The sequence below is a fragment of the Melanerpes formicivorus genome, unplaced genomic scaffold (assembly GCF_026170545.1).
Source record: "Melanerpes formicivorus ecotype bairdi unplaced genomic scaffold, bMelFor1.0.p_v2 SCAF_7, whole genome shotgun sequence".
Classification (NCBI taxonomy): Eukaryota; Metazoa; Chordata; class Aves; order Piciformes; family Picidae; genus Melanerpes; species Melanerpes formicivorus.
The window spans coordinates 21,643,802-21,664,308 of NW_027142359.1; the positions used below are offsets into that span (position 1 = coordinate 21,643,802).

General features: G+C 43.8%; 1 protein-coding gene across 2 annotated transcripts in view; it reads right to left on the bottom strand.

The window, feature by feature from the left end:
• Window positions 1-20,507, bottom strand: part of RGL1 (ral guanine nucleotide dissociation stimulator like 1) — a 77,271-nt gene that overhangs the window by 25,048 nt on the left and 31,716 nt on the right. For both annotated transcript variants that reach the window (XM_068141334.1, XM_068141333.1), the window contains exons 4-5: window positions 12,956-13,033; window positions 537-721 (exon numbers count right to left, since the gene is read on the bottom strand). In XM_068141334.1, coding sequence (XP_067997435.1) covers window positions 537-721; window positions 12,956-13,033 — 263 coding nt within the window. The remainder of the gene's footprint in view (window positions 1-536; window positions 722-12,955; window positions 13,034-20,507) is intronic.

The window sequence follows — 20,507 nt, forward strand, 5'->3', positions numbered from 1 at the left end:
CACTCAAATAGGAAAAAACAGCCACAGCCACTTCCTCTGACATGGTGGTAACTAGGAAGAAAAGCCTCATGACAACAGGGCTTCTGACTCAGACTGTAGTTTGCTGCAGCTCTGTAGTTTGCTTTTTGCTGGTTTGGGCTTTTCTTGGGGGAAGGAGATGTTTGAAATAAGAAGCCCAGCTAAGGAGTAGCTGTGGGCTTTAATTCAGTGACGTGGGAATTGCACTGATAATTAACCATTTGGTCAAGGCTCTGGGATTGCCGCAGCACCTAAGTATTTGGGAAGTGCTGGATTTCCCAGTCCATCCCAAAATGAACAGGCACGGGCACCTACACTGTACAATTTCACCCCACACAAAACCTGCAGCCTCATACAGAGATTTTGTTTTTAGAAAGAAACAAACAAGGCAGAAGGCACCAGCGAGCCTCTCAATAGTGTCAGTTAAGCAGAAGAGTTAATAAAGCGTGCTCCACGTAAATCCCTGTGGTATCACATTGTCCGGGAGAACAGAAAGGCAGAAGGGAAAGGTAACTCACAGTCATTCTCCACTTCTTGGCTCTGGAACTGCTCCAAGAGGTTCTGTGCCCTCCTCTCTGGGTCAGAGTCAGGCATGTTCCTCTTCAGGTAATGCAGCAACTTCAGCAAACACGGGTAGTCGGGTGGCTCTCTGAAATCCTCAGCACACTGATCGAGCCAGGCGCTTAAGATTGATGCTATGGCACTAAAAGCAAACAGAGAGAAGACAAAGCTGGATGTGAGGAGGAAGTTCTTCACCATGAGAGTGGTGAGGCCCTGGAATGGGTTGTCCAGGGAGGTGGCTGAGGCCCTGTCCCTGGAGGTGTTTAAGACCAGGCTGGATGAGGCTCTGGCCAGCCTGATCAAGTGTGGGGTGTCCCTGCCCACGGCAGGGGGGTTGGAACTAGATGATCCTTGTCGTCCCTTCCAACCCTGACTGATACTATGAGACTATGACAAGGCTTGCACACAGCACTTACAGATGCAAGCAGATCTTCCTGTATCTTACACAGCAATAAAGATACTGAGACAGTCACAACTCATCAGAGCCCACATGGAGACTTTTCTGAGCAAGGAAGTTAATTTGTCCTTTTTATGCATGGAATCTTATTAAAAAGCCACTCCGGTTTTACCAGGAGCTTCAGTGAAGTTGGCCCTGGCCTGCACTCCTACAAGTTACAGCCCCAGCAAACACCAAGTAACAAAGAATCAAATCCATGCAAGCTATATTGAGACCTTCCTGTGGAATTCATGACATCAAATGATGATAGCTAAAGCAATTAACCCAATTGAATAGCTTCATTCAATTGGAAGGACCTGCAATGACCATCTAGTCCAACTGCCTGAACACTTCAGGGCTGACCAAATCCTAAAGCATTGTGTTAAAGGCATTGGCCAAACACCCCTTCAACACTGAAATCTCAGGGCGTTGACCACCTCTCTAGGAAGCCTGTTCCAGGGTTTGAGCTCTCCTCTTGGTAAAGAAATGCTTCTGAATATCCAGTCTGAACTTCCCCTGGCACAACTCCAAACCATTCCCACGCATCCTGTCCCTGGATCCCAGGGAGAATTGCTCAGCAGCTCCCTATCCACATGCCCTCCTCGGGAAGTTGCAGAGAGCAATGAGGTCACCCCCAGCCTCCTGTTGTCCAAACTAGACAAACCCAGAGCCCTCAGCCCCTTGTCATAGGACATGCCTTCCAACCCTGACACCAGACTGATTGCCCTCCTCTAGATACATTCAAAGACCTTCACCTCCTTAAACTACACACAGAATTCAAGGTGAGGTCGAAGACACCCTCCTTGGGAGATGCTTAGAGGAAGCCTGGATGAGGTGCTAAGGGACATGGCCTAACAGTTGTGTACAGGGAGGTCTTATGTTATAGATTTAAGAAAATTCAAGCCTGGGTTAAAAATAAAGAGCAACTTATTTCTTTTTTCTGCTGCAGGAAAAACTGTGAGGTCTTTGGTTTGTCACAGCAACATGCTGGTAAACAGCAGGTATGTTTTGGTGCATCAGACAGCACTGCTCATGGCAGATACTGCAGCTGGGAAGACACAGATGAGATCAAAATGCTTTTTAAAGGGAATTTTGTTTATCTGAGCTGAAAAGGATTTTTGGATGGTCACATAACATAGCATATTGGCTATGGCCACTGTCTCATGATCACCTGCTGTGGTGTTCAGAGTAAGACATAACATGAAAGGGAAAAAGCCCCTTATTCCAGCAGAAAAGGCACAACAAACATCTCAACTTCTGAGAAAAGGAAGTCCTGAAGATTCCCTCTGCGATAACGATCCCAGCACTTCACATCTCTTCCAGCCAGTAGTCCTAAATGCCATGGCAAGCATGAGAGGTGACTCAGAGGTATTGCTGTTACAGGAAGCAGGGAAGATGTTTAGGAAACAAGAAACAGTTCTGTAGGGAAGATGATCTCATGAGCCTTCAGAAACTCAGCTGAGATGACCAAGTAACATCAGCCCCAGTTTGCACTGGGTTCTGCAAGTGCTTAGGGCTGAGCTTAGCCCTTCAAAGGCCACACTTATCACAAAAATCTTCCCCAATACCTTGTCCAACCACCCCATTTCACAAGCTCTTCATGCAGTAACAGTACCCCATACTCCTGGTGACACTCTGTGAAGAGGAGAAGGATACGCCCTCAGTAAAAACCTCAGCCACAAGTCTACAGCTGGAGACAGCAATGTGTCTGCTCCAATTGCATCTGGGCTCTGTGCGCATGGCAATCAGGCACTTGGTTAAAGTTCCAATCCTCAAAAACATCAGTGTGGTGGCTCTGGGTCTATCATGCTAATAGCTGCAAGCTGAAAAGGGAAAAGCAAGCCAGTGGAACTTCTCTTTGCTCAGTTTATGAGATCATGAGAGGAGTTCAAATGTGAACACGGATTGCACATGTAGACAGCAAAGAACCCAAAGGCCAGCCAAGAAAGCTCTCATATCAGAGCATGTTTGTTCTGTGAGTAAGGAAACCACAGCAATATCTGGTTAACTGAGCTGCTCAGTAGCATTCACAATAAACCAGTAGTTATGAAAGAGTAAAGATAGTCTCACTCTCCTTGTCTCATCTTAATCACCTTGTGTTTTCCTTAAGACTCAATTAACTTCTAATGCCATACAGATGGCATTTTACAAGTCCCATTCATTTCAGTCTGTCATTTCTTCTGTTTCCTCCTCTGATGTTGTGGCAACTTCAAATTTCTCACTAGAGTATTTGGCAGTCGGTCAGCAATAGTGTTTACTTAGGCTTGCTGACAGGAGAACCTCTGGAGTTACAATTTTAGAGCTACAAAGAGTATTTGCAACCAAAAGCTAACATGCAAATGCGTTCTGGATTTCAGGTTTCAGTGCAAATACAAAACAGACTGTACAGCTTGGAAGAGTCTTGTCACATCTGAAAACCATTCTGAGACCAAATTTTCACAACTCTGCTCAGACAAACTTACACCATACATGCAACAGGGATGGCCTTTGCGGTTTAGGCCAGTGGTGGAGCTTTTATCTAGAGCTTCAGGACCATTTTTCTCAGCCAGACAGGTGTCATGCAACAGCCAGTGCTCCATGACCACCACAGTGAAGCCAGCAGTGCCAGCCCAGCCCAAGTTGCAAGAAAGGCTACCAACAGATGAGTGCCCACAGAGAGGCTACCAAGCTCTCACTCTGCCCTCTCTCCTTTCCTCACTCTTTTAACTATCCTCTCCAACTCAGCACATACCCAGAGCACTGTGTCACAGCAGCGCTTAAAAACATCACTGTCCTATGCCTACAGTATTTCCATCTCTTTTCCACCACAGGTAGGTGAATACCATGCCTGCTCCATGCCTCAACTGTGTATCTTCTGCTCTGTGCTTCTTCTCCCCACCCACGTCACAAACTCAGCATCATCCCTACTAGCTCCCCCACCAAAATTTAGGCTGGGTGTTCTTTTCTTATGAGCATTTACCAGTTCAGCAATAATTTGGAAGGAGGAGCTTCTCCACAGAGTAATTTCTTGTGCTAATATTGTTCACACACTCCTAGTTCTAAGCTGAGTTTCCAGAGGCTTGGTTGAAGGCCACTTTCATAAGCTGCAGAATAAACAGAGTTTAAGACAGAGACAGTCTCCCAGAGCAGGGTGAAGAGTTCATAGCTGTTACAGACACTGTTTTTTGCCAGCAAAATCATTTCAGTCAAGAGGGGAAATAAGAAAGAGAAGAAAGGTACACAGTGCCCTACTGACCTCCTACTGCCTGATGGTTTAATTGGTGTGTCAGGGAGGGAGCCTTGCTGAAAAGGGGCTGGAGAATTGCCCATATCTTGCAGTACCTTTACATTTGCTGCCCTTGAGAAGAGACTCCCTGTACTCGACAGACACAGACAGATGACATTTTTCATGCATTGACTATGAGCTGTGTGTTTTTCCTTTCCTGCCTATAAGAAAAAATGTTTAACTTCTGTCCTGCCAACCACAGGCTTTGGGCTCTGTTAAGCAATGCTTTCACACCTATCAGAAAGTCTTCTGATTTCTATACCAGCTTTGCCTGAAGCCCATCACTGAAGGTTTCAGTCTCCAAATTCTATCTACTCTTAGGTGAAAGAAGTGTATCTGATTCTGCCATTCACAAATTGGGAACATAGAACTACTAAATCCCTCCCATCTACCTATGAGCCACCACAAAATGTAATGAGACTCTGGCAGCTCAAAGTGTAAACTTCTCTGTTAAGCTAAGCTAGCAGGGCATTGAAGAGGTGGAAAATGAGGCCTCCCTATCACATAGCCACAAGTCAGTCAAAATGCCACATGGAGATTCTGCATTGACTTTTCTGAACTGGGATGACAACTCTAACACTGGTTGTGATGAGGTCTGCATGGGAATTAAAGAGATCATTTCTTGCCAAGAAGGCAAAAGCAGTATTTTCCTTCCCACTACAATTACTTCTGAAGAGAATCTCAACTAGTAAGGAGAATAAGGAGAACCTCAGTTGTAAGAAGAGATTTAATGACTGATTTCTTATTAAATTGGACAGGAATATGCAGAAAACTATCTGTAATTTGCTAAGACTACCAATGGAATAATCTTTACAGAAGGCTATTCCCTCTCCTCCACTGTTCCTGCAATAGCTTTCATGTCTGCTCACACAAGCCAGACGAAGCCAGCTCTATTTTCTCAGTTTTCCTTGTTAAATAACACCATGGGCAGTTGAATCTCAACTTTGAATTGGGTGCAAAATGTATGTAAAATGCAAGCTAAGGCTGACACAAGGGTAGCCTCTCACACCCAGCTTGTTTATAAATAAGGGGCAGATGACTTCCAGCAAATTATCTGCTCCCTCTCATGATCTGGGAAGAACTGGTTGAAGAGCACACAGTGAGACTTTCCCTGGGACACATGTAACGTCACTAAGGGACTAGCTCTGCTAGCTGTTTTTGTTTTAATTGAGATGCCAATCATTATTTTTCTTCTCTAATTATTCTTGTTTGGTTGGTTCTGGTTGTTTTCATAACTCTCCCACTCTTGCACTGCTTATGCTGCCCTGTGTTTGACTCTGCTTCTCAAGTAACCGCATTGGTTTCTGCTGTTGTTTTAGCTTAATTGGCTTTACTGGAATGAATGCTGATTGCTGCTCTCCCAAATGCATCTTAACAGCTTCCTACCATGGATTTCCCAGGCATCATGAACTTCCAGCCAATTTTCTTCCATCTGTCTCACATTCCTTTGGTGTCTGTTCTCCTGGAGCACAATGTTTCAGGACCAGTTTAATTTCTGCAGTGCTGTAACCCTGCACAGTATTTTCCAGCAGAACTGTTAACTTCAGGAGGAAACAAAAGACAAGTTTTCTGTTGGGAAGATCTAAATGCACGAGAAGCCACAGGACAATGTTTATCACTGTGAGAAACTCCAGATGCTGCAGTATTGCATTGAAGGTTTTGGTATTTGCTATTTTAATGCAGAAGAGGAGGGGTAAACATGCAAGGCATGCCTTGTGGTAACTGAATCAATCCTTAATTTTCTGTATTTGAATTGTTTTACCCAATTGCTGGGGAGTGAAACAAGGAGGCTTTGGTTGTGCTTCAAGCTGCTTTGTCTGTGGTTTTCAATCACATCACAATCCAAGTTTTAATAGCAAATAAATTCCACATTTTGATAATAAAGCAGATGCCACTAGGAGCTGACACATAAGGCGACAACAACAAAAGCCTGGAGTATTTTGCTTCATTTCTGTGGCCTGTCATTCCTCTGAGGGAGAATGCCACCAGTCTGCTCCAAATCAGCAAACCAAAGCCAGTAGCAAAAGGAAACCACAATCTTATAGTCCAAGAGGAGACTTGAAAGGACTTTTACCATTACTCAAGTTCATTTAGGATTTAAAAGCCTCAGGACTCAGCCATGGCAGTGCTTGGGACTGCAGAAGAGGAGCTTAAAGCTCTGTTTACTCCTTGTACTACATTATCTGTTTCTGCTCCTCATTCCACTGGTCCAACTCCAGTAAGAATCCTTCCTTTCACAGCTCTGGGGAGCTGAACATTCCACATAGCCAAGTAAAAAAACCATAAATAACACCACCACAGATAATTAAACTCCCCACTGGAAATCTCACACCTGGAGATCAGTTTTCTGGTTCTACCACTTTATCTTTAGTATCCTTGAGAAACATAACCTAAACTGGGATTTATAAAAGCTCTTAAACTCTCTTTGGTTTCATCAGGAAACAGATGATGTAGAGATCAGAATGCTCTTATTGCTGGCTTTGCTCTGGCTGTGGAATCTCTTGTAAGCTACAAACACAAGAGTTATTTCTAAGTACAGAAGGAGATGGCCCATTTTTTCCTCTCCACATTATTTGCACCAGAAGGGTGTCTGTAAAGAAAGTGTACTGTTAGACCTCTGGAAAACAAACAAACAAAAAATGGTGGTCCAAGTCCACAGGTCAACATGGCAACACTGTCTGCCTCTTGAAAAGCCTCTCCCACGGGTCACCTCGGGTTCCTACTACTATATTTTTGAGCAAGGTCTTCAAATAACTAAGTTCAGTTAACATTAAACTTGTCTTCCCTGAACACAAACATTGCAGGCAAGCCTGGACTGCCAGGCTGGACATTCTTCTGTGCTGAACAGGAACAAATCACTTCTGGGAACTTCACTGACACAAATCTTTAAAACTCCTGGCAACAAGCTCAGCACCTTTTATCCATGAAGTGTGATGTGCTGCATCAGCTCTCCAGGTCTTCTAAGTGTAGCAAGTCATCTCAGTGACTTGGCCTCAGGACTGTTTTGGACCCTCACATCACTCAGAGGCATCTCGGTATCCAGTGAAGCTAATGACTTTCAAAAGGTACAAGCAGCTAAAACATTTTATACTTCAAAGGCTTTATCGTTCATTCTCTGCCCTCAACCAGGCTGCAGACAGGTCTTTAATGCCCATCCTTCAGGAAAGAAGTGTCCAGCTCCCTTGATAGATCACCTCTTTAAATTCATGGAGCCTGTGCTTTGGGTATAGATAGCAGTGGATTGCTCAGAGATGTAAACACCACCTTTCAGAAGCAGTGGGGAAACAGGACACAAGTTATTTCACAGATCATTCTGTGTAGAAAACTAAACCTTTCAACAGGGAGTTAAAAGTTAACAGTGGAGCTCTCCTGCTCTGAATAGAGAGCACAGTGATCAGGTTGTATCACCAAAAGCATTGTCTCTACCTATCTTGGAGATTTCAGGAGCACTGTAGTCTCCAAACAGCATTAGGTGCTGCTGATCCTCTTCCCAGAATAGGTAAAAGACTTGAGATCTCTTGAAGGAGACTCTCTCATTTAAGTTGCCCATGACTCCCAGCTGGGAAGGTGTGGAGAGTCTTCACTTCAGACACAAGCAACAGAAAGTAGTTTATTTCTTTTCGCTCTTCCTTCTCTCCTCACTTGCTTTTTGTTGGGTGGTGTGTACCAAACCATACACATGGACTAGACAATCTCACTTAAAAACACAACTAAACCACAGTAAAAACTCCCACAAGTCATGCAATCTTTAATTGCCCATGCTGCCCATCATGCTGGTAATACTTGTGTTTAATGTATGTATAATTTTGAACTCTCATGTCTTTCTGTGTTATAGCTATTCTTTTGGAAGTCAGCAGAAGTCCTAAGCTAAAACATGTAGCAAACACAGAATTCCATTCACAGCAGTGACCTAAGATGAGGAAGCAACTCTGTCATACCTCAACACAAAAACATGCAGAACTGAGACCCAGCAGCAGGCAATCCTGTTTATGTGATGCAAGGATTAGCAAAATGAATTGCTCATAGGAAGAGACAGAGGGTCAAGGAAGCTACTCCTCACAACTCTCTTATCAGTCAGTTAAGAGAGGCATAGCATCCTGTTTCTGACAAGCCAGGCTCAAGTCCACCTAACTCAGACATTTGACTGGAATACCTGACCTTACTGGACTTTACTCTTCTGTTATTTGCAATCAGGAACTTTGAGTGACAAAGTAGTGAGAACTGTGGAAAGCAAGCTACCAAACATGAAAAGCTAAGGTGGGTCCTGATACTAAAAAACAGCTTAGAGTTGTGAATGGCAGGGTTTTGAAGCTCACAAAGCTTGATGGTGTTCAGAGCTTACCCGTGACTCTAAGGTCCTTAAAGAAAAGGGTAGCAATAATAAAAAGCCCAAAAGACATTTTGTATTTGGTGTGATTAAGTCAGATTCCTGTTAAAAAATGTCTTTTATTTTGACCACTCCAGTGGCCCAAAAATTATAGGAATGATGCTTAAGTGAACAGGAGAAAATCCCCTTGGCAGAGGGGATCCTTAGAAGGCATGTTTCTGAACATAGCTGAAGTGATCTTGGGTCAGTAACAACTATATGTCACTGCAACAAGTGTGAGAAGGAACTGCTGGCTGAGACAGAGAATTTGGAAACAGAAGGGCAGGTTTATAGCTCCCAGAAGACTCTCGAATGAGGCTGTGCCATGAGTGCGCTCACGCCCAAGGGGGTTGTGAGCTACATGAAGACTGAGTGTGATGCTAAAATAACAGTAATTCTTAAATTATGTACTGCAAGCATTTTCCTTCTCAAAATACATCACACTCCTAGACTACAAGTACAGAAAGCACAGAGAATTTCAGCAGAGGAAGTTGTAAGCTGTGGGCTTACACATGACACTACTCCTCCCGCAGGTAGCTGAGATTTTGCATAACCCCCTCTCCTTTAAAGCTCCATGAGGTATGTAGTCATAAACTCTTATCCTGCAGCTGTTTTGAACTTCTGTAGCATTTTTGTGTGTGTGTCAAACCAGTGGAAATGCTTGAAATTACATCCCCATTTCTAAAGCCCCAAATGGATTTTTAAAGCATCTGAGCTGTCACAACAGCAGTCTGAGAAATGCAGACATCTCTGGCCACAGACCATGGGCTTCCTCATGACATGTTTTACCTCTGAGAAATGCAGAGACAATACTAACAAATATCATGGGTCTGCTCCTTCTTCCTCTTCTCCAAGTCATATAAAACTGAGAGCACAATTCTATCATGCTTCTGTTCTAGGAGAAGAGGGCAAATGCAATTATATTGGAATTATCCCAAACAAGAGAAAACCTGAACTACTAGAAGTACGTGTTTCACAATGGGACTACAAAGCCAACCTCTTTTCCAGATACCATTAATCATGACTATGAGACAAACAGACAGAGCAACTGCAATCAGTGGAAATTTTTAAGGCTGGAAAGTGGCATCACATCTCTACAGGAATCTGTTAAAACACATATACCTGACAAATTATTTTGTTGACTATTGTTGAGCTTTCTTTAAGTAATTGGGGAACAGGTATCGAATCCAGACTTAAGAAGTATCTGATGAGGGACAAAGGCTCAAAATCAGCTGCACCAACTATATTAATGAAAACTGTCAGACAAACTCATCAGAAGCTGGGATACCACAGGAAGAGGACCACAAACTCCATCCATTTGTCAGTTCCTGGATGTGCAGAGGCATTATGTGATGATTACATGCCAAAAGGGAAGATAGCATTGATGTAGCAGGAAGCAGCCAGGCAGGGGATATGAGATAAACTATGTGTTACACCAGCAGGAAGACAATTTCATTTAAAAATAAATAAATAAGGCAAACATGCTCCTACTGAATGTGATTTCACTTGCAAGCTCACCCCTAGACACACACCTGAGTGACACTAACATCAGTATTACCTTCAGCCCTTTTCTCTCCACCTCATCATCAAACTCCTTTGGGTCCATGAGAAGGCAGCGGGAGGTGAAATGACCTTTTTCCATCCCCAATATAAATCCATAATCTGTTTTGCAGGAAGGGTACTGCATTAACTCACGCTTTGTGACTGAACTGATTGAGGGGGAGGTCAAATAGTTTGCCCAGAGCTGCAGGTGACCCTAGAGCTCATTTTGGATGGGAGTGTGAGAAACCACTGGCTGCCTGTTATTGCTTCTACCCACTATATTTATATTGTCTTCTTGGTGCTTATAACCAAGTGTTAATAGCAGCCCTTCTTTGATGAGTTCTCATGGTGAAACAGGAGGAAAAGGCTCCAGGGAGATCCAAGGAAACCTAAGGAAGAAACCTTTTACAGGTGGTGAGACCCTGGCCTAGGTTGCCCAGAGAGGTGGTAGATGCCCCATCCCTGGGAACCATTCCAGGTCAGATTGTTCAGAGCTCTGAGCAACCTGCTGTAGTTGCAGATGTCCCTGCTGATTGCAAGGGGGCTGGACTAGCTGACCTTTCAAGGTGCCTTCCAACACAAACCATTCTGTGAAAATAGTGAAAGCCAGGGAAGAATTGAGGCGGACTGAGCTCCCTTGTTGACTCTCACGGGGCAAGAGGAAGAGCTCATATCAGCAGAGCTTGTAGCTTTCTGTCCTAGTTAAGTGCTAAAAAAAACCCCAGGAATTACCAAGCGCTAACTTTTTGTTTCTAACTAAAGCCTCTGAGAACCCTCTGTCATTTCAGACATTAACTAAGTTCTACTACAGAGACAGCTACTGAAATACAGCCAAGGAGCTTCTATTCATTTATCTCTGGGGGCTAAACACAGTGGTTTCTCCATGGATGACAAGACAAAGCAACCCCACTCCATTCTGACAATGGAGACAGGAAGGCATTTGGTATGTTCATGGAGATCATTTACACCTAGCCTTGAAACCTTCCTATCCCAACACACAAGCCACCAGAAACATATGGAGATAAGCAGAAGACTAAGCACAATATCATGGAACACAATGTGATTCGAATGGAGCCTGCCTGAACCTTGGGAATGGCAATGCTGCAGTGTATTTCTCAGTCTTGCCTGGACTGTGGACCTCATGATAAGGAAGTTCCACTTTTTTTACCTCCATGTCAAAACAAAAAGACACTTCTTCAATGACAGAGAAATCAGTGCACTGGTTGAGAGAAAAAAACAACAACCCCAAAACTTAAGGGTTTCTTAACTGGAAGCTGAGACAAATTCTTAGAAAAACAGGCTTTAGAAATGTTGAAGTTTCTGTAGCCAAATGTAACAATGCAGCTGCTTTTCAGTGCCACAGTCCTGCAAACCACAGCGCCTACAAATGTCAAAGTACAAACACTGATGACCTAAGGCACATTTTACACCCAGCATCTGAAGATAAAAACACAAATTCATATGATGCTAGGAGGATAACCAAACCACCTTCCCCCTTGCCTTTCAAAACAGCTTTGCTGTTTCTCTTGCAAATTAGGATGACTTCAGAATTTACATTTCACTCTAAGAGCAGCTGTAAATTACAGGGGCACTAATGGAAAAGACACACGCATGCACACATTGCCAGAGACAACCCTACCTTTGGTTTGCAGACACTGCTGTAATGCACAATAAAATCAGTCATAAGCAATAAACATTTACTGCCACAGATAAGGCAGGGGAAACAAACACTCCTTTTCAAATGTTGGCCTAGATGTGTTCATCTCGTGTTTAATTTTGAGATGATTTCGCTGATGGGAAGACCTCTGGGTTATATTATTGTCAACCTGCTCCAGGTGAACCTGCTCTGGCAGGTTGGACTAGATGATCTTTGGAGGTCCCTTCCAACTCCTATCATCCTGTAACTCCATGCAATCTGTGGTACGTTATGAGCAGAGCTACAGGCTGGGGTCAGAGGGGCTGGAGAGCAGCCAAACAGAAAGGGACCTGGGGGTACTGACTGACAGCCGCCTAAACATGAGCCAGCAGTGTGCCCAGGTGGCCAAGAAGGCCAATGGCATCCTGGCCTGCATCAAGAATAGTGTGGCCAGCAGGAGCAGGGAAGTCATTGTGCCCCTGTACTCAGCACTGGTTCAGCTGCACCTTGAGTACTGTGTCCAGTTCTGGGCCCCTCAGTTTAGGAAGGACATCGAGACACTTGAACGTGTCCAGAGAAGGGCAACAAGGCTGGGGAGAGGCCTTGAGCACAAGCCCTATGAGGAGAGGCTGAGGGAGCTGGGATTGTTTAGCTTGGAGAAGAGGAGGCTCAGGGGAGACCTCATTGCTCTCTACAACTACCTGAAAGATGGTTGTAGCCAGGAGGGGGTTGGTCTCTTCTCCCAGGCAACCAGCACCAGAACAAGAGGACACAGTCTCAAGCTGCACCAGGGGAAGTTTAGGCTGGAGGTGAGGAGAAAGTTCTTCACCGAGAGAGTCATTAGCCATTGGAATGGGCTGCCCAGGGAGGTGGTGGAGTCACTATGCCTGGATGTGTTCAAGAAGGGATTGGACATGGCACTCGGCACCATGGTGTAGTCATGAGGTCTTGGGTGATAGGTTGGACTAGATGATCTTTGAGGTCTCTTCCAACCTTGGTGATACTGTGATATTTGGCCTTTCTACAAGCTTGTTCAGGCAAGCAAACAACACTGTGGATATTGAAAAGGAACATCATCTCTGCTGCCCCTGTGCTCCCCCAACAGCAGGTCCTGGCCAAAGCCACACTTACGTCCTGAGCACTGCTTTGTATTCGGAGGAGTTCTGGCTTTCAATCTCTTCACAGCTTGTGGTCTCCAGGTTTTCATTTCTGAAAAATGAGATGGGTGTTTAGAGAAACCTCTGCTGAATAAAAGCAAAGCCTCCAATAGCACAATTCATATACAATTATCATAAACCTAAGGAGTGTTTCTACCTCAAACTACAAATCTAACAGTTGAGCAAAAGCAAGGAGATTATTTCATTTAGGAAGGAAAAAAGTCCTAGAGAGGCAATTGGTTTCCTCCAACCCAATTCATGTGAAGCAAGCTATACACAGGAAGAAACGATCAAAGTAATTTCTTTGCTCACAGCTCCAAGGCAGGTAGGCTTTGGGCACCATCACCTGCACAACACTTTGCTGGTCTACTCTGGGCATCTAAAAACCTTCCAAAGCTTCCTCTGGCCGTTGTGGCCAGTATGCAGTGGCGCCAGGCTGGTGCAGGGATTGAAGTCAGGCTGGATTCTCCATTTTGGGCATCCCTTCCACACATTTTCACCCCATCCATTGCCAGAGTAACATTCCAGTGTCACTGACTGTAGCACAACTACTTTCTCCAACACAGCTTCTGTTTCTCTAGTGCTTGTCATTCCTCCCACCTCCAATTGTGATTTCACATGGTTTTCTAGGTGGCAAGTGTCCACTTGTGCCAAAGCTACTGAGGCAGTTGTCACACATGGGAATGGCCTGAACAAAACAACATCTCTCACCTACATGGGCAGAGCATGTGCTTTGAAGGCAGGATTATGCACTTCATTTTCCACAGGACAAGGGAAATTGATTTTAAACTAGAGCAGGGCAGATTTAAATTAGACATGGGAAAGAACTCTTTACTATGGGGGTGGTAGGATACCAAAACAGGTTGCCCAAGGAGGTGGTAGAGGCCCCATCCCTGGAGACATTCAAAGTCAAGCTTAATGGAGCTCTGAGCTAGCTGACCTCATTAAAGATGCCCCAGCTGACTGCAGGGGGGTTGGACTAGAAGACCTTTAAAGTTCTGTTTCAACCCAAACCATTCTATGATTCCATGATTTTCAGTTGGAGCACTCCTTATTTCAGATCTACAGTTCCATAAAGAATTTCATGGCTCCTTACAGGCAGATTTAATGAAGGTGGACAATCACAGCTCAGAAAAAGGCAAGCTAATTTTACACATTCTGGGCTCAACTAATTGTGTCAGGCACCTCTAATTAAATCGTTAGGAGAACAAATGCATCTTCAAGACTTTATGCTACAGCATCACACAGAGAAAATAGAGCATGCTGTTGGTTTGTGCCCAGAAAGTTCATGTCAGAACTGTAACAAATTCATCCATAACTTTTCAAAGGATAAAACCAAGGGATGGTAGTTTTATGCTCCTCTAAAGCACCATCTAAGGCTTTGTGTGGAAGAATCCCAGATCTGCACAGACAGTCACCCAGTGTACCTAACTCAAACTCATCACTGGATTGTAAAGAACACTGACATTATGCCCTACCATGACTCACCATTTCAGAGCTCTACAAGACTTTACAGTAAGAAGTTATGTTGCAACAGTCTCATGACAAGGGCAATTCTGGACAATTCCATTGTGGATGGGGAAGCCGAGGCACAGGGAGATCAAGGGTTTGCAAACATTCCAGTGCACTGCAGAGTAAACCCAAACTAGTAAGAGCAAACAAGAAACCTCTCTGATAGGAGCAGTCTAACCACATAAGAAGATCAGCTTGGGCTTCCTCAACCTTGAGAGTGCTGATCTAAGACCACTTGCATAATCTGAAACTGCTCATGTCAAACCAGCTCTTGCATCTCCAACTACACTGCAGGTAGAGGTAGCAACAATTTATTTGTTCCAGTTATTAACATGTATCTATGACACAGCTGAGAACAAACCCCTGACTGCTTAAGCCCACTAGCTTAGTCTGACCAACACATGTCTCTCATTCAACTGAAAACTTCAGAAATCTCAGCATTTCTTTATCTGTCCTTAAAGAAAAGATTAACAACACGCATCAAGTCTTACAACCATATGTTCTAGAGCTCTCAAATTCTTCCCAGTTACCCTGAAATGGTCCTGCTGGCCCTATAAGATAGCAGAAGTGTGAGTGTAGGGTTTAAGTACTTAAACCAGGAAGGGTCCTTTGAGGTATGCACACTTTGCCATCGGGATTTCACAGAGCTAATCCACACATCTAAAGCAAAAATATGCTTAGCTAAGCTGCCAACAGGGTAAGAACGTCCTTCCAGACATGCTGAATAACACCTCAATCCCTCAGTCATCAGGGTGAATCACAACAGGCGCATTCCCAGCAGAACCACTGCTCACTACAACAATGGCTGTCAACCCCCTTCTGAATTTTTTTGGTGCATCAATGGCTTCTGTGCTCTCTCCTATATTCTCCCAAGCAATTTCACACCCTGCCCGTGCTCCTTTTATTGGGATCAGCACTACTGAAGCTGTAAAACTGAATAGATAGCTCCTTTCTGACTCTTGGATATGCCTGAATTCACCACTTAATCCTACCTGGCTTCTCTCAGCTCTTAGTCATACCCTAAATGCTCATTACTGGTGCTTGCAATTCAAAGTGAATGCAATTAACTGTTTGAGACATGTCTCACTGCTTTCCTGCAAGAATGAAATCAGAGGAGCCTTAACAGCAATACTTCCAACTCTTGGCTCAAAGTGCAAAATTTAACCTGGTTTTATTAGATTTAATTGCAATGGTTTCAAATGAGTGCTCTTGCAGACCTGTAGGTTGTCCTGCATGTCCATATATTCCAGCACTGTTCAGCCCTGTGACCAAGAAGCTGCAAAAAAGAGGCTTAAGGGGGCTGTTTGAAGAACTATGCTGATGTCTTCCAGTGGAAATCACCCAGGACAGAGTGGAGACACGCTATGAGGGCCGCTGCTGTCCTGTTGCTAACGGGAGAGGATTTCACTCACCGCTGCCATCTGCTATGTAAGATGACTCAAATACATCTTAGCCAAGAGACAAAAGAGATTTTTTTTTTCCCCCCCTTCCTGCTGGGAGAAATATGCAAAGAAAGCTTTGGCTTTTTGAATAAGAATTGAAAGTTGATATTCATTTTTCACGATTCATTGTGCTGACGCGGTGTCATTGTCCTAGCATTGTATGAATATCAAATGCCGATTTGCAGAACATTAGGCACTTGTATTTAAATCCCAGAGAAAGCCACATGCTGATTTTTATAATACAAATTCATAACAGAGTCAAAGAGCAGGCAATTCTCTGTGCACAAGTGGACAAGGACAACACGCCTCGTTCTCCTGCCAGATGCAAACCTCTGCCTATCTCTCCACACAAGAGCTCTGCGTGAACAACAGGTCATTAAATACGGGTTAGGAGGAGTTAATGATACATCTGATGTAAAGAACAGTGTTTCTGCAGACTTCCACTGCTCTGTTCTCACCAGCTCCTGGACAAAGAGCCATTCACTACCCAGTCCTGTATGAATGCTTTGCATACAAAAAAAAAAAGACATGAGAAACAAAAGGATCCTGTAGCCTACAGAACTTCTCAGCCTTGCTTGGCATTTGCAAAGTTATAAACTCCACTCAAAGGGACTGACTAAGCAAATGAGACCAGAATGTAATGGGTAGTACTGAATATTTAAATACTGGGAAAAAAATAAGAATGAGAATAGAAATGCACCCTTGCACCTCTGTTAAGAAGGGAAAAGAGGGAGGATAAATACTCTTTGGATAACTCTGAAATAATAAGGAAGCCCCAAACAAAGCCTAAATAAGGCTTTTAAGTGTTGAAACAAGCAACTTGGAAGCACAGATACTAGGAGCAAGAATCATAAGGTGTTTTAAATTATACACACAGAGAAGCATGGAAGTGAAATCACTTCTTTAGATGAGCAAACAAACTACCTTCTATACAGGAAAACAGCAGAGGGAAGAGATGCCACAACAGTGGGCCAAATGCCTTATGAAGCTACTGTCCCAAAACATGGGGCTCTACTACTGAAGGACCTACTCCTTCACTGTCCTCTCTCTGCCTTCATTTTCCTCTCCATCTACCCTCTATGATAAGGAATGAACATGCACAACTAACTTGTTATTTGCTGTCATTACCCAGCTGTGGCTCTCCCATCAAACAGGAGCCATCTCCTTCTCTGTGAACTCCTCAAGACAGGGACCAGCTGCCACTTTCTCTGTGGCTGTGCCAAGTACAGCACAGCCCTACTTTGAAGCACCATTGCAAGGAACATGATGATCAGGACAAAATAAAATACCTAAGAGGCATTTGGCACAGTTCTGCTCTCATCTAGACAGCTAAATATTTTTTACTTACATCATTATTGTGCGTGGTTAATCCTAGAGTGCACCCAGTGCACTTCTGTATTCCCAGTGTCACTGGGGGCACTCTGGGCTTATCCACTGTGGAGGCACCATTCTGTATCCCCACACCCAGGGGTATCAGGAGCTGGGCTCCTTTTCCTCCCTCCAGGAGTTTCCATCAAATGTTTTCACATCCAAATGCCAACAAGATTATTTTTTCTGCTTTTACATCTCCCTAACCACTTCTACCAAACAAAGAGGGTAGAAGGTACAATGTTAAAGGCTTGGCAGCTTTTCAAAGTTGCCTGCTGCATTGGGATGCCAAACTTCCATGAATACTGAGGAGATGTGGATGTCCACTCTCATATAGCTTTGAAAATACAAGTCACCCCCCTCCCTTTTCAACATACCAGCCTATACCCAGGATTTTGTTTAGTTTGACTTCTACTCTGTGTCAAAAGAAAACCTTTATAGGCTCAACCCAGCCAAAAGAATTAATAGGGCTCCAGTCTCAAATTTAATAAAAAGCAAAAGCTTAATTTGAAGTCCTCAAGGGGGAAAAAAAAAGAAGAAGAAAGAAGAACAGATTAATTCACAATCTCCAACCAGTGTTAGGAGTTACACAGATAGCAAATGCCACATCTCTGATTTTACTAAAGACAAAAATTATCAAAGGGCTCAGTTTAAAGGCCATTACAAGAAGCAGCATTGCAATAAAAATCCAGTATCTTCTGGCTGAAACACAGGGAGCTACATCTGTCTTAAAATATTCTGAATTGCACCTTAACAGAATCCTTTTTTCCTGCCCTAACACTCCAACTTCTTTTAAGCACACCATCTGCTTTTTTATTTGCCTCTGTCACTCAGGGAAAAGTATCTCACCTTTTATGGACAGAATAAATGTTTCATGTCCCACATTCAGTGAATGCTTGCACTGCTTGGACAGGATACACTTGCAGACCACATTAAATGACCACCAGGTATCCCTCCACAGCCTTCAGGTATGATACATCCTGATTTCCCAGGACACTTTTCCAAGGGTGCTGGGACTCTCTTTGTCTAATCTGAATTTGGGAGTATGTCTGATGGATGTTCATCAGACAATCCTGCAGCATGCAGTGAGGGATGTGTCCACAACAACAAATCCAACACAAACCGGATGCACTGGTCTCGAGGGCAACTCAGCTTCCACATATGTATTTTGGAGGAATTTTAGAACAATAGAATAATATTGGTTGGAAAAGATTATCAAATCCAACCATTCTCTAACTCTACCAAGGCTTGTGCTAAACTATGGTCCTCAGCACCTCATCTCTGCCTCCAAGGATGGGGATTCAACCACCTCCCAGGGCAGCCTCTTCCCGCGTTTGAGGGCCCTTTCAGTGAAGAAGCTTCTTCTAATATCCTATCAAATATTGTCAATATGCTCTCTACAACTACCTGAAGGGAGGTTGTAGACAGGTGGAGGTTGGTCTCTTCTCCCAGGCAGCCAGTACCAGAACAAGAGGACACAGTCTCAGGCTGCACCAGGGGAGGTTTAGGCTGAATGTTAGTAAGAAGTTCTACACAGAGAGAATGATTGCCCATTGGAATGGGCTGCCCGGGGAGGTGGTGGAGTCACCATCATTGGAGGTGTTCAGGAGAAGACTTGATAGGGTGCTTGGTGCCATGGTTTAGTTGTTTAGGTGGGTTGGATTGGTTGATGGGTTGGACACGATCTTGAAGGTCTCTTCCAACCTGGTCTGGTCTATTCTATTCTATTCTATTCTTCCTATAAAGAAAACCCCCTGTGCTACAACTGGGAGATGCAGATGCTGCTCCTTCTTACTCTAAGGCAAGAAGCAGATCCCCTGTAAAAAGTTAGAAGCATCTTTGTTGATCTGGCCACTGTTCTCCCTCAGACCAAACAAGAGCTCAGCATTGCCATTCCCAACTGTTCCTTTACTCCACAGTCATCCACATCAAAAGTGGGGCTCAAGCTCTTCACAGGAAACTAAAATTGATAACTAATGCCAAAATCTTACTTGCCTTTTCTAAGAGACTGCCCTTTTCATTCCTATTTTACTTCACTGGAAAATAGAATATCAGTACTTCTAAAGCACTGACACCCACTTTAGTTACTATTAACAAGTATCACTGACAAGCAAGCTGTCAAAGTGCCGATTCTTTGCTGCTTGCTCTCCACTAAACGCAACGCTGAAAACTAAGCTGATTAAATTCAATTACTACCCATTTCTCTTTTCACTTTCCTTAAAACATCTGCTTTTCTTCACAAGTCCATATTCCGCAGCTGCATATAAATCACTCTAACTTTTATAGCTTCATCTCTATTTTGTCCCAAGCCATTAAATTCTAGATTATCCATGATATTCTAAAAGCCAAGAGAAACATCCACGGGATTCTTAAATGCTACACTCCTAAGATTTGTGAGAGGGGAAGGAAATGGTGACCTCCTAGGATTTCCTGTGGACTCCATCATTTATTATAGAAGGCTTGGGGTAACGCTGACAGGGTCAGGCAGCCTACATGCCCTTCCTCTGAAGCAGACCTTATAACTCGCTCTGAGAGGTTCGCAACCAGTGAGACCAGAACTTGGCTCAGAAGAGAAATTTCTGTTCTTTGAGACTTTTCCCTTGTGTTTTCTTGCCCTCTTCTGACATGTTCACCTCTTTAAAGCAGCATCAGAGGAGGAGGGCAAGGCTGACTTCCTTAGTCATGTATGCTCCTGAATTGCTGCTGCTGCTCTAGACAATTGGATTACCCAAAACTACCTCAGATACTGCTATAAAAATCCTTTAGGCTTTGTACCCAAAACTACCCGAGATGTTGCTATCATTTAGGCTCTCCAAAGCAAAACTGCAGCATCCAAACTTCTCTTATTCTCCTTTCCTACCCTCAAAACCAGCCACAAGAGGCTGTCTCTCCTTAAAGTAGGGCTTCTACAAAGCCAGCATGTTACTAAAACCCATGGAGACAGGAACTCCAGCTCTTCAAGACCACAAGGACACAGCAATGCCCAAGTCTGGCCCAAGATCTTAAAGATCTTTTCCAACCAAAACAATTCTATGATTCTCAGATTCCTCCCCTCAGCCAGTAGCCAGCAATCCAGTGAGTAACTAGCACATCATCTTTAGAAGAGGACACCTATTTGTCTGGTTATTCCTGCTTGAGTGCTCAATTGAAATCCCTTATAAACTAGCTATGCACACATTTTAAACTGAATTAGTCCTGTCTGCC